This window comes from Amblyomma maculatum, chromosome 3 (assembly GCF_055883805.1).
Source record: "Amblyomma maculatum isolate TAMU_Amacu chromosome 3, ASM5588380v1, whole genome shotgun sequence".
NCBI lineage: Eukaryota > Metazoa > Arthropoda > Arachnida > Ixodida > Ixodidae > Amblyomma > Amblyomma maculatum.
In genome coordinates, this window is record NC_139346.1 from 180,910,699 (window position 1) to 180,923,206 (window position 12,508).

Below are 12,508 nucleotides of genomic sequence, written 5' to 3' on the forward strand. Positions count from 1 at the left end.
TTACAACGTTCGTAGGATATAAAATCGCCACGTCAGCTAAGCGCTCCTCTAAATTAGCCGTTCCATAACCGCAGCCGCCGAAAGTGGCATTCAGAGTGCCGATTCCCACAAATTATGCGTTCGAGACGTGGCGACAGCGTCAAACGAAACAGTGCTGTAACCTCATAAAAGTGTGGGCTTAGTCTATACCACGAGAAAGTGATGATTGTGAGTACAGGCCGCTGAACTAATATGCACTTAATTGGGACCTCCTTTCCCTTGATAGCTATACGCGATGCGCAAAACGCCGACAACGCCGCCTGTCGCCAAAGCCGCAAAGCGTAGGCGGGCTCGGTCGGGCGTTGTTCATGTCAGCGTCTAGGCGCGCGTTGTGTTTTCGTCTTTGATCGTGGTTTAACAGATATGCCGCTGTCAATCTTTAGCAATGTCCGGAAAGAATTTCTGCGCAGTTGGTTTTTCGAACACACATAAAACATTGCCAGGAACAGGTTTGTTTAAGTTTCAAGCGATGCTTCACAAGAACGACGGCGGCCGTGAATCGCGGCTGTATTACGCAGGAAGCGAACAATTCCACCGAATGACATTTGTTGAGTTTATTGTCGTTTTTTCGACGCGTTGCTACACGACGAAAGCTAATGCCGTTTTTCTAAATTATGGTAACTGCGATGGACATGCAAATGTTGGGGCGCCTTCAATATGTTGCGAAGATGACTGCGCTGTAAACGAAAGCAGCCTTTAAATCGACATTCATATCTTGCATGCCTTGTAACCAGCTTGTTGATTAGGACTACCAATTACGAAGTTAGCGGCAGTGTCGGCGACGTTTGTTTAGGAAAGGGCACGGAAGGTGCGCACGTCTGCGCTCGACTGCGAAACGCGTAGGAGTTTCGACGTTTTCGCCAGATCGTTCGCTCGGCGTATTAAGGCCCGGCGAAAAATGCACGAGTTTGGCCTCATCAAGAAAGCATATGGCAAATTCATAACGCTTGCCACATCGGATACCGCGAGCTTACCGCAACGACGCCGCCCGCGAAAGCGGCCGACGACGGCGCTCTGGCCGTGTGCTAGGCCCTAGTCGTCGCTATGCCTAAACGCCTAAACGGTTTCGCATAAAAGCCGTAGCTAGAAGCACTTTGGAAGTAGTAAAATATTTTTATTCATTCATCAAATTAAGCGCTTATTATTCAAAATCAGCAGAGCATGATTTTCTGAAAGTGGCGAAAGAAATTTGCCGTGTCGGCGACTCTGCGCCGACGGACAGCGGCAGCAGGAGCGACCTGTTCCGCCCGCGCTGGGTGCGGTGGCTACAGGTTGGCTGGCAGGAATGGGTGCGGTTTTTTTTTTTTCGTTTTTTTTTCCGATGGTATTTGGCATATTTCACAAACATAACTAGCTGCACAATTATAGGAGCACAGTAGTATTTAATGCAGGTGGCACGTTTGTAGTTCACCGAGTCTCTGGTTCGAAATAACACATTTCCTCGTTGATCGCATGCGGATGAGTACCTCAAACTGTATTCGATACCTAATGTCGTTTTCATTGAATGTCATTATACTTTCTCGTGTAGAAGCAAACAAATATCATTTTGAACGAAAGTCATTCGATAGAAAAGGTATTAAATTTGCCGTGTGGCAGGGCTGAGTGATAACTATGTTTTCAGTGTTTTCTGCTTGTCTTTGCCCCTTCCGTGCACACTTCTTGTTTAAACTTGGTTGCCTCCGCTGTAGGGAATATACAATATGAATTATATTTATGAAATGCTTAGCCAGAAAATATTTAGCGTGCATTGACATCGCGCAGCACGCGGTTACATTTTGCCTTTCGCCTCCACTTAAAAGCGGGCGGCGCGGTCGACTTTGGTCCCGATAACTCGATCTTCTCTCAGTACCTTGAGCCGCTGCGGCAGGTTATTGAACAGACATTTTCCAATATGCGTTTTGAAACTTGCCATGCAATTACTTTGAAGACCAGGGCCAGTGTTCCTGTTGGCTGGCAAGATACGAAAACATAACATGTCGCTGCACTTGATATTGGTTCTAGAGCTTGTTATAAAGTGCGCTGTAATTCTGCAGTTGGACGCGAGGGTGATACAAATGAAATGAAGATGATACTACAACAATAAAATAGGATATAAAATTTAAATGTAATATGCTCTTGACTAACCTGCGATGCAGCTTTTCAGATATTGCCTCTGCTGATATCTCACTCCCCCATGAAATTATCTACCCGATCTGCCTTTTTGATGACGGAATAGGTGAAATCTATCCTGTACAGGCAGTGGTAAAGCGCCGGCATGAAAATCTGAACTCTTGCTACAGGAGCCCAATATGCGCTATTTTCTGATGCTCAGAATGCTGGTTGCAAGCTCGTTGGCTTTTGCTGCGGTCGCACCGGTACGAAACCGCTCGCAGTTTCGACGACGCTGCCTAGTTTGCTGTAGCAATTTATTGCATGTAAACGAAGCAAGCGTGCACCATTAAGCAAAGAAAGAATATTGGTTCATAGGTCTAGGAATGAACGAATTAGCGTGGCGTTGTAATGAAAGCGGGGCACTCAAAATGAGCTCCACTTCGTACTTGATGGCAGCTGCAGGAGACACTTGATGCATTATGGAGGTGATGTAGTTTCAGACGGCCGTGATATCGAACAAATGTCCAATATTATAAAGGGCGATCGCCTTGCGCACGCTGACACCGCGGAAGTGCCCGCGAGACGCGCACAAACGGCAGATCGCACGCGCGCACCACGGCCGCGCTTGACACGTGAGGCCCGTCTCGGGTTCCGACGGCCGCCGCTACGCGGCTTTCAGTGGCGCCCCTATAGGCGCTGCGCATGGCGTATAAGGGGACTAATAATCATCACTGGTACTTTCATAAGAGTGGTCAGGAAAGGACAAAGCCTGACATTCGGTTTGCAAAGCCTGGCATTCGGTTTGTTCACCAGCTATTGCGTTTACTAACGATCAACGCATAAATCTGCCGATCATTGGCGCATAGCCCGAGCATGTGAAGAGAATTGCATTCTGACAAGTGCTTTAAGCTCAATTGTCACACGCTCACAGCACTATGTTATTAACCACTTCAATTCATTGCATACCAAATCACTGGCCCAGCGGACTTGTTTTTCCTATCCAAACAATTAGCTCATTGGGGGGTGCCGCAAGTTCCCGCCGCACACTTTTTGCACAAGGTGCGTGCCTCTGATCAGTTTTAGAATTCCCTATCCTCTGCCCCTCTTTCGGTGTGATGCAGCAGCAAGCAGCGGCAGCGGGGCCATGGACAGCCCGAAGAAGTCCCCCGTGTCTGCAGCGTCGGCCTCCTCCGCCCTGCCAGGCCTGTCTCGCTCCGCCGAGGAGATCTACCAGAGCAGCGGCTCGTCGGACAACAGCGCACCCAGGGGCGGCGGCGCGCCCGGCAAGCCCAAGAAGCGTCGGGACGGTCGCTCGCCCTGGGGCTCCATTTCCAGGGTGTTCCTCAGGGCGCGCCAGAGGAAAGCGCTCGAGCCGGCGCTCTACGGCAGCACCACTGGTGAGGGCAGCCTGCTGTGCGCACTTTACCTCTAAACGGGACCGTGCAGCTGTGTACCCTGACGCAAAAGCGGCAGAATGAGACTAACCGAAGTTAGTGTTCGCAATTAAAAAAGAAAAAAACGTTGCAAAGCTCGCACCGCCAAAAGCACGTGCTAAAAAATGAGACTGCAGCACTTTTTCATTGAGACAAACGGTTCGTCCATGGGGGACCAACTGCAACTGTTGGTACCTTCACGGTTAGTGATTCGTTCTGCCATCGTCCGCTTCGTGCGGCAGGAGCCCATATGTGGCCCTTTTTTTTAACCGAAGCTGAGGCCTTCTGGTTAAGCATCCGCCTCGCAAACGGAGGTACCAGGTTAGAGTCCTGGCGCCACCGGGTACCCACCGGCTTTTCAGTGGAAGTAAGGTTTCCACCTGTCTGAATCTTGACTTCTCTGGGGTGAAACGTTCAGTGAAATGGGTCACCGATCAGGCTGTTGCGCTGATAGGCCAGTCATGACCCTTTTTTCAAACATTTCACCCCAAAGAAGTCGAGCACCAGGCCGGGGGAAATCTTACTCGTTGATAAAACCGGCGAGTCTCCGGCGGCAACAGTGCTCTAATCCTCCAGCTGCTGCAGGCTAATAACCGCGCAAGTAGTCTGTTTGAGTTGCCGTTTCGGTAGTTGCTGCTCACATGCCCCGGAGACTAATTTTGCTTCGTAGTATTGTAATGCGGACTTTGCACAGAAAAGTTAACGGTGGAGCGTGATAGCGTTCCTTGAAATCCGTCCTAGGAAGATCGTTAGCGGTAAATGACTGATTTAGAAACAGCTCGTGGGGCCATGCAAGGTACGAAGAAACTTTCATATTAGGCAGGGTATGGGCAAGGCATGTAGTGTGAAGAGAGGATAGCCGATGGTCTAAAAGGGTAAGAAATTGGTTTCCAAGGGAAGGAAAGCGCAGCAGGGGGCGGCGAATAGCCAGGTGGGCAAAGAGGTTAAGAAGTTTGCACGGGTCAAGTGAATGCAGCTAGCACAGGAACGGGTTCATTGGAAAAATATGGGAGAGACATTCGCCTCACAGTGAATATAGTCCGGCTGATGATGCTGATGATGATGAGGTCTAATAGGCGTGACAAAACCTCCTTAATGTTATAGCACTTGCAGCTTTCGCACATAAAACTTGCCTTTAGCTATGGCTAAAGCGTTGTCATTTTCCCCTTTCGAAAGGTTTACAACAGCCTTTGTGGCTAGTTTTCATTTTTTAATTTTTAATGCAAAAATGGATACCACTGTTAGAGCACCATATTTCCGCAGACCTGGCTTTTCTCTCGCACTTCAAAGCTCACCTAATTAACATACCTGATCTAAGCTAAATTAGATGCATAACGAATGAGTGGACCAATCTTTCCTGGCATAAACAACCGTTGGGTATGCATTCCGAAAGCAGCTGCACGCAGGGTTTCGTGGGTGCATCTGTGTTTCTCTAGCTTTTTTTCTCCCCAAAATAAATCAACCTCAACAATACCTCAGTCAATGCCCAAATGAATCAAGACGTGATTACCCGCGCTGTCTCGTCTCAGCAGGTCCCGAGTCGTCGCCTCAGCACCAACACCACCATCTGCAGCTCCAGCAGCAGCGGCAGCGGTGCTCGTGGTCTCCGCAGGGTGGCGCTGGTCCTAGCCTGGGCGGAGGACCCCCGCTGCTCACACAGGAAGAAGCAGCCGAGAAGCTCCGCCTGCTAGAGGAGGCCCAGGGCACTCCCATGGAGCGTTGGAAGGCACCCACTGTTCTGGCCTGGCTGGAACTGGCACTGGCCATGCCGCAATACGGGCCCATGTGCGCCGAGAACGTCAAGAGCGGAAAGGTGATGCGTGCTTCTTTCTCGGAGGTGGCCCACATCAACGTGTAGAACAAGAAAGTGAGCACGGAGCTGTGGGCGGTAATGCAAGAAAAACTATGAGACATGAAGCAATTAGCGCACATATGTAGAGCGGTAGCTGTACTCATCGTACGAATGGAGCATTCTTCCATTACCGATGGAATGACCTCCAGACAATCTCAAGGTCACACCAACATGGATTTGGCACTCACGCGTATGCTTCTCAATATTCAACCTTCAAAATCAAACCACAGAGCGACATTGCTGTTGACCCATTTTGTGCCGGGAATTTGACCTCCAGGCAATCTCAAGATTAGGTTTGGTGCTTATGCATGCTTCTCATGGTCCAAGCCTTCAATGCCAAACTGGAGTAACACCAGTGTGAACTCATGACCTAAATTATGATCTTGACCTTTGACTTTAATTGATGTCACATAAACAAACACTGCTTCAGGTTGGCTAGTGACATCCCCGAGCAACTATCCGCCGATGAGTTGTATGACGTAATGATGTCATATGTGTCAGAAAGTTGGGAAGAGCTGCTAACTCAGGTTGCTCGTTCGGGGTGGGAAATTGGAGAAGAGTCAACCTTCCAGGGCTCCTGGATGCCTAGTCAGGCACGTTTTTACTAGGCCATGCAAGCACGATCGTACGGCTTTGTCAAATCAGGACTACATATCTATACTGGGTGGTAATTGCCAGCGCCCACGCATCGTACGTCACCAACGAACGAAATACGTGTGGTATGATCACGCAGAGCTGTCACTTGTCTTTTGGTTTACACAAGTTGAACTACTGCTATTTTTTTATTTTGGTGTGATACTGAATGAATAAACAGAAAATAAAATTAAGAAGACGGGAACAATTATATATGACAAATCACTTGTCACATGTATGTTTAGGGCAATTCGTTCCCGCGATTCATATCTTTTAATGTAGGGGGAGGGGGGGGGGGGCAGGGGAGGTAAGGGTGGTTAGAATCAGGTTCCAATATTTGAGGCGTCAGCGGTTACCTGGCTGAATAAAAAATAGCTGGGGTTTAGCTTTAGTTAAACCCGGTAGGTTACGTAAGCAAAGCTGACGAAGCTTCTCTTTCTGGTCTTTCCTGTTTTTCTTCTCCTTCTTTCTCTTCTTCCTCTTTTTCCTCTTCTTTTTTTTTTCTTCTTCTCTCAAAGTCAAAGGTCAAACGTGGCGACCGGCCGGGTTTAAGCGACGGGCTGAAACCTCGCGTAGTATTGCTTGCGCAATAATAATCAATAATGAAGGAAAAAAAACAGATTCATCACTACGGGAGCGATGGAATTACAGGTAGCTAAACTACCATTAAATCTTTCTGTTTCGTTGCCCTCTGTCATTTCTTTTGTTTTTCGACTGATATTACTCATTTTCTACGAATTTTAGAGTGCCAGGTGTTAAAACAACCAGCCAAAAGGCGTTGTCAAGCCAGTCACAGACCATTAATACCACCATGTCCTCAGAGAGGAAAAGAAGGACCTGAGAAATATGGTGTGGCATTCAGTAAGAACCCTGCTTGTACGCCTTGTGCTTGTCCTTGCGCATATGGTGTCAGCATATGGCACAGCCTGAATAGTAGACAACGTCTTTACGGACGGTTAATCTGGGCACCAGAAACCGGACAAAACGGGTATAGGTTCATCTCACGAGCCGGCTGCCGTTGGGCTAGTCAGCGCGAAAAAACACCAGATCATGTGCATATGTTCCATAAACTCATGAGGTCTTTACAATGATATATACTATGTAGAATGCGGATACTTTATTAGGGAACGACCAACAACGGCAACAACGGACAAAAGCCTTGTTTTCGAAAAGAAAAGATGGACACAAGCCTTGAAGCATCGTGCTTTGCAGCTAAGCACCTTACGCTGTTATTTCGGTGAAAGCGCACTTTTCACGATTAAAATGTGAAACCGAGAGAGAAAAAAAGAATACATTAAATGTTTCAGTGGCAAGGAATCCTCCTTGTGTGCGAGAGGTGCGCGGATTCGAACCTTTACACTCATGATGAGAATTCGATTGCGTAAGTTCAGCGGGCACAGGCTGTTCACAGGAAACGATGAGCTGCAGTATTCCCTCGACGAAGACGATAAGAAGCAGCTTGTCAAGGAATAAAAAAAAAAAACGATATTTACCATGGCTAACAAACGTTACAAAATATATAAAATAAACGTTCCGGCTTTTATAAACCAGTCGCTCCTCAATCAGCAACGAGCCAGGGCCAGCATGGTGATGTTAAGCTGACCTCGAACGCAGTTAATCGGCTAACTATTTCATGGTAGCAGCCAGTTTGTATGCAGGTTAGAGTTAAAAATATTGGCACATATAACCCGTTCAGCGGAGAACTCAGCGACGCTGGCGTCGATGCGAGAAAAAAAAAAAACCCCGATTGGTAGAAAATGTTTGACGTCACAAATGGTTTGATGCACACGTGGAACGAATGATCTAAGAAGCTATTTAAAAATTCCATAAATTATTAACAGAACCTCGAAAAAAAGGTAAAAATTAAACAAGAAAAGCATGGAACGTTCGTGTCCGCGAAGAGATAAGACGACCCCTGGCACGGAGCTCGCGTGTCTCTCGAATCTAATTCGATCTCCAGAAAGAGGTCAAAAAAGGGGCAAGAACTAACTTCGCGCAAGACTGCAATAATTTGCTGACGTACCTTTATGCTGACAAGTATGGACGGCCTGACACTCTCGTGAGTCGTTACTGGGGTGTTCGTCTACCGCAGCGCCGCGTGTTGTCAATACCACCACTCCGGTGTTGATCCGTCACTTGTGCTAATCTTATTTACTCGCACCTGTAACTTCTTAACACTTTATTTACAATTCATGCTTGACAAACTCTTAAATGTAATCACTGCATGTGTAAAGGGTTCGGCAGGCGTGCACAGACCAGTCTAAGTATTATGGAACCACCCCGAAGAACGATGATTTCCAGAAAGAAATAAGATTGCCTCAAGGACGTCACGAAGGGCAACTCTTCTTAAGGCGGCACTCAAGCGCTCTTTCTTTTTTTTTTTTTCTTTTTTTCTTTTTTTGCAGTTGAGGCTTGCCATGTTCTCGTTGCAGCCGTGTTCTCGCAGGGCCTTTCGTGCCAGTTTGAACGTTCAACCCGTTCCATTTGCGCTTCGCTCCGTTTTGTTTCGCGCTCTCCTGCACCTCCTTTTCAGTCTGTTATTATTGAAGATCAATGGCTTTTATATACCTTCCACTATTGCCTTCTGCCGTTCGGGGCACGCAAGCGTGGCTGATCGACTGATCGCAGGGTCGTTTCGCGCTGCCATTGGCCGCGACCGTTGGCAACACAACGTCGTGATCAATCGGCCGTGAAGCCATTTGGGGGCGCAATGCACTCGTCGTCGTCTTCCAGTCTGACGCCCGTCTATCGGCGCTGGCGGAGAGCGTCGCTCCCTTCGCGAATTACATCTCGGAAGGCAGCGGCGCAAGCCGACGCTGTCTTGGGGCTCAGCCAAAGCACCGTCTGTGCTTGTGATGCTGGCGCGAATGTGCTGTCGCTGGAGCGAAAGAACGAGCGATTGTTTCCCGAAAGAGATTGACCTAGAATGGGGTCGCCCCTATAAGGCGTTGGTAAAGCGTTGATCCAAACTCTGCTTTCGACGCTGTGTTTGCGGTTTGATTTGTAGCACTGACTACCGCTGTATTCATGCTGAAGATCGAAGCGTTCTGCCAGCAGGTAAAGCTGCAGTGAGCTTTAATCGGATTGAGTCTCTGAAATGGTTTACACGTAGGGCAGACGCAACCAGGATTTCTTGATTCTGATGCAGTTGGTTGAATAAAACTGAAATTATCGGCTAAAAATGCCAAGAAATAATAGAATGCGTAATGCAATGCAATATAATGCAATACTGCAGGATACGGTATGATACGATGCAATACGATGCTAAATGATACAATACGACACGACACGATACGATGCAATGCGATGCAATGTGATGCATGATGCAAGGCGATACGATATGATACATCATAACTTCGTTTTGAGTTACCGGTTAGAAACTGCTACTTGAAACGACCACGAGACAAGAGAATGAGCAAGGAAAAGACAGCCACCATGCCGTCGCTCGGATGCCTACTCTTGCCCGTAGTAGGTCCAGCAGGAAACTACAGTAGGCAGGAAATGGATTGGCGGGTGTCTTGTGTATGTCAATATACTTATCGTCGCTGACAAGGCACGCGGACTTAGCAAACCACGAGCGGGGTTTTTCGCCATTGATCTGTTTCATGAAGCACACCTGCAAATGGTCATTTCACATAGGCTGCAGCGTGCACAACGTCACGTGGTTTCAGTGTATTTAGCATGTGTGTAACTTGGAGAGCTCCGTGTTGCTTTTCAAATGAAAAAGGCTTCGCATCTAGCCGCAGTACTTTTTTTTTTTCGTAAGGCTACAGTGCCTTGAATGCTACAGGCTCGGCCACGCTTGCCTTTTCTTTCAAAATAGGCATGAACAATTTAATGTTCTAGCATACTTTACTGAGCTTCTAGAATACTTCACTAGCTATAGATTGCGTTCCTTTTTTTTTTTTTTTTCTTTTTGCAGTCAAAATGGCACAACGGGGTATGCTGTCTTGTACAATTTTATGCTTCTTTTACAATATGGATGCAGTAGATGCTACATAAATGGCCAAGAAATGTATATCATCTCGCTCTCAGATTTCTGTGGTTGTGATTTTTTTTTTTTCTTTACACATAAGTGACGCTACGGTGGAGCAATTGCCGGCAGAATAAGCAAGCCTAATCCCACCTGTAGCATATATACAGCAACGAAACAACTCAGTCCGGCCTATACGGATGTAAAGCTTCCTACTTCCGTTGAATCTGTGACCTTGATCTAGACACAACATATTTTGTCTCCTGACCTTTCAGATTTTGCTGGAGCTGTCTGACGCTGAGCTCGAAGCCGGACTGGGCATCACCAACGTCATGCACAGGCGAAAGCTGCGCCTTGCCATCGAAGAGCACAGGGAACCCTCGATATGGTAGGTGGCAGTGCATACTGCATTACGGAATGCTTATTCGGTGGAACACATTGTTGAAATGCCTAGCATTGCAGGATAAGTAACTTTGACCATAAGAGCTGTTAGCGTGTGAGTTTTCCGAATGCACGCTACCTTCTCTTTTGCAGCCCGTACCCCAAGATGTGCCTAGTGACGCACACGTGGGTGTGCGGCGAGTGGCTGTCCAGCCTGGGCCTGTCCGCGCATGCGGACAGCTTCCGAGCGCAGCTGGTGGACGGCCGCGTTCTCGACACGCTTAGCCGACGCGACCTCGACAAAAGGCTCGGGGTAAGACTGCACTGCTCTACTCCAGTATGCTTCTGTCGCGAGAGCTGGCTGCCGACCTGTTTAAAGATTACCGTTGTCACTTTGAACAAACATGACCGATAAACATACCTCGGTATGACTGCACTTAGTTTACGATAAAAACGATGATGCCGGACAGAGGATCCAAGTGGTTAGCTATAAACTCGTGTATTCCGTTCAGCTAACACAAGGTATTTAGTACTTTATGGTTTGAGAATCGCGGTTAGTACAGATAGGGTTCAGAAATGTTCCGACGCCACATTCGACATCTCTTGCACGCCCGGGGCCGTATTCTGCCAAGCCCTTGCCGTTTCATTCCTGTCTAATTTTCACCATTCATATTTGCGATTTGTGACGACATGACAGAAAACAGTGTCGTTTGATTACGAAGATGGAGTGACTAATGGCTGGGAGCAAACAAATATGTTCCTAAATTATCGCTAAATACGGCCTTTTACTACATAAATTATATCAATAGTAGTAGCACTGTGCCTGTATACTAATTACTGACTGTGGCAATAAGTTAATCAGCTGTCCTTCATGGGAACTTCATTGCACAGCTTAAGGAAACAATACATGATGATGATGATTTGAATTATTTGAGGAAAACGCAGCTGCGGGCCAACCCATTCGGGAAAAAACTTCAGAAAATTTTCTGTTGCTACGACAGAATTTCTGTGCGGTTTTCGGCGGAAAACCTTTTGTGACAACAGACCGTTCTGTAGTAACATCAGAAATTTCTGTAGTTACAACAGAAAAGTGCTACAGAACTACAGACAACAGAAATATACTACAGAAAAACTACAGAACTACAGAAAAGTACTACAGAACTGCAGAAAATTTTGACGTTTACGACAGAACTACAGAATATTTTGTCGTATTTTTGACATGCTTTGTAGTTTTTTTTTTAGACTGGGAAAAAGCGCCAAAAGTACTGCATACACAGATTTTGGATCTAATGCACATCTGTATTTGTTATTAATGCAGAGCAGGAAATAGCCTAACTCAACAACTCTGCATTTTTCATCACAAGATTCATTTGCGTTCACGTAGTTGGATCAAAAATCATGAAGTAGAAGCGCTATTTGTGATTAAAATGCTGATCTTGTTTTTCCCGTTGGTTATGAGCGCACGGACTTTAATTAAACTGCACGCGCTCGGCAATTAACAGAATAAATGACATGTAAAATGGAAGTTTTCACTGTTCATGTCTCAGCATCGTGAATTCACTTTGGTGTCGTTGAAAGTACCGAAGTAAATACAGTTAGTACTTAACATTAACGCAGATCATACGTACCTAAGTACGCCGAAGAAATCTGTGTACAGAGACGGCTACCTCCGCCATAACCAATGCACGAACAACGGAACGTTTTTGCAGATGACGAACCGGCACGAGCAGACCTCGCTGCTTCGTGGCGTGCAGCTTTTGCGCGCCCTGCGCTTCGACCTGCGCGCGCTGGCGCACAGGAGGGCGCACTGCCGACACCTAGACGTGGACCCACTGGTCTGGACCAACCAGCGGTTCATCCAGTGGGCGCGCTCCATAGATCTAGGGGTGAGTCGGTCCCGATGTTGCCCACGTTGCCCCGATATTTGGTTCATGTACATCCGGTCTTATAAAACTGATTGCCAGAGTGTCTGAAGGAAGCCGACATCGACGAAATAAATATCACCACAGGCATTGATGAAGCACACTATGGGACACTAACTTCTTTATCTAGCAGCGACGTACATGCACTTTTGCTTGGTATTACGGCGCTCCAGCCCGTCTCCTG

The 12,508-nt window shown here is 47.2% G+C and overlaps 1 protein-coding gene across 5 annotated transcripts in view; it reads left to right on the plus strand.

Moving 5' to 3' along the window:
* Liprin-gamma (liprin protein kazrin) overlaps positions 1-12,508 on the plus strand; it is a 171,883-nt gene that overhangs the window by 136,908 nt on the left and 22,467 nt on the right. For 3 of the 5 annotated variants that reach the window (XR_014706168.1, XM_084598832.1, XM_084598835.1), the window contains exons 8-12: positions 3,252-3,527; positions 5,093-5,376; positions 10,297-10,409; positions 10,556-10,715; positions 12,112-12,288. Coding sequence is in view for 4 of the 5 variants with exons in the window: in XM_084598832.1 (XP_084454958.1) it covers positions 3,252-3,527; positions 5,093-5,376; positions 10,297-10,409; positions 10,556-10,715; positions 12,112-12,288 (1,010 nt within the window). In the remaining variant the exon portion in view is untranslated. The remainder of the gene's footprint in view (positions 1-3,251; positions 3,528-5,092; positions 5,377-10,296; positions 10,410-10,555; positions 10,716-12,111; positions 12,289-12,508) is intronic. The other 2 variants (XM_084598833.1, XM_084598834.1) reach the window with 2 other exon arrangements.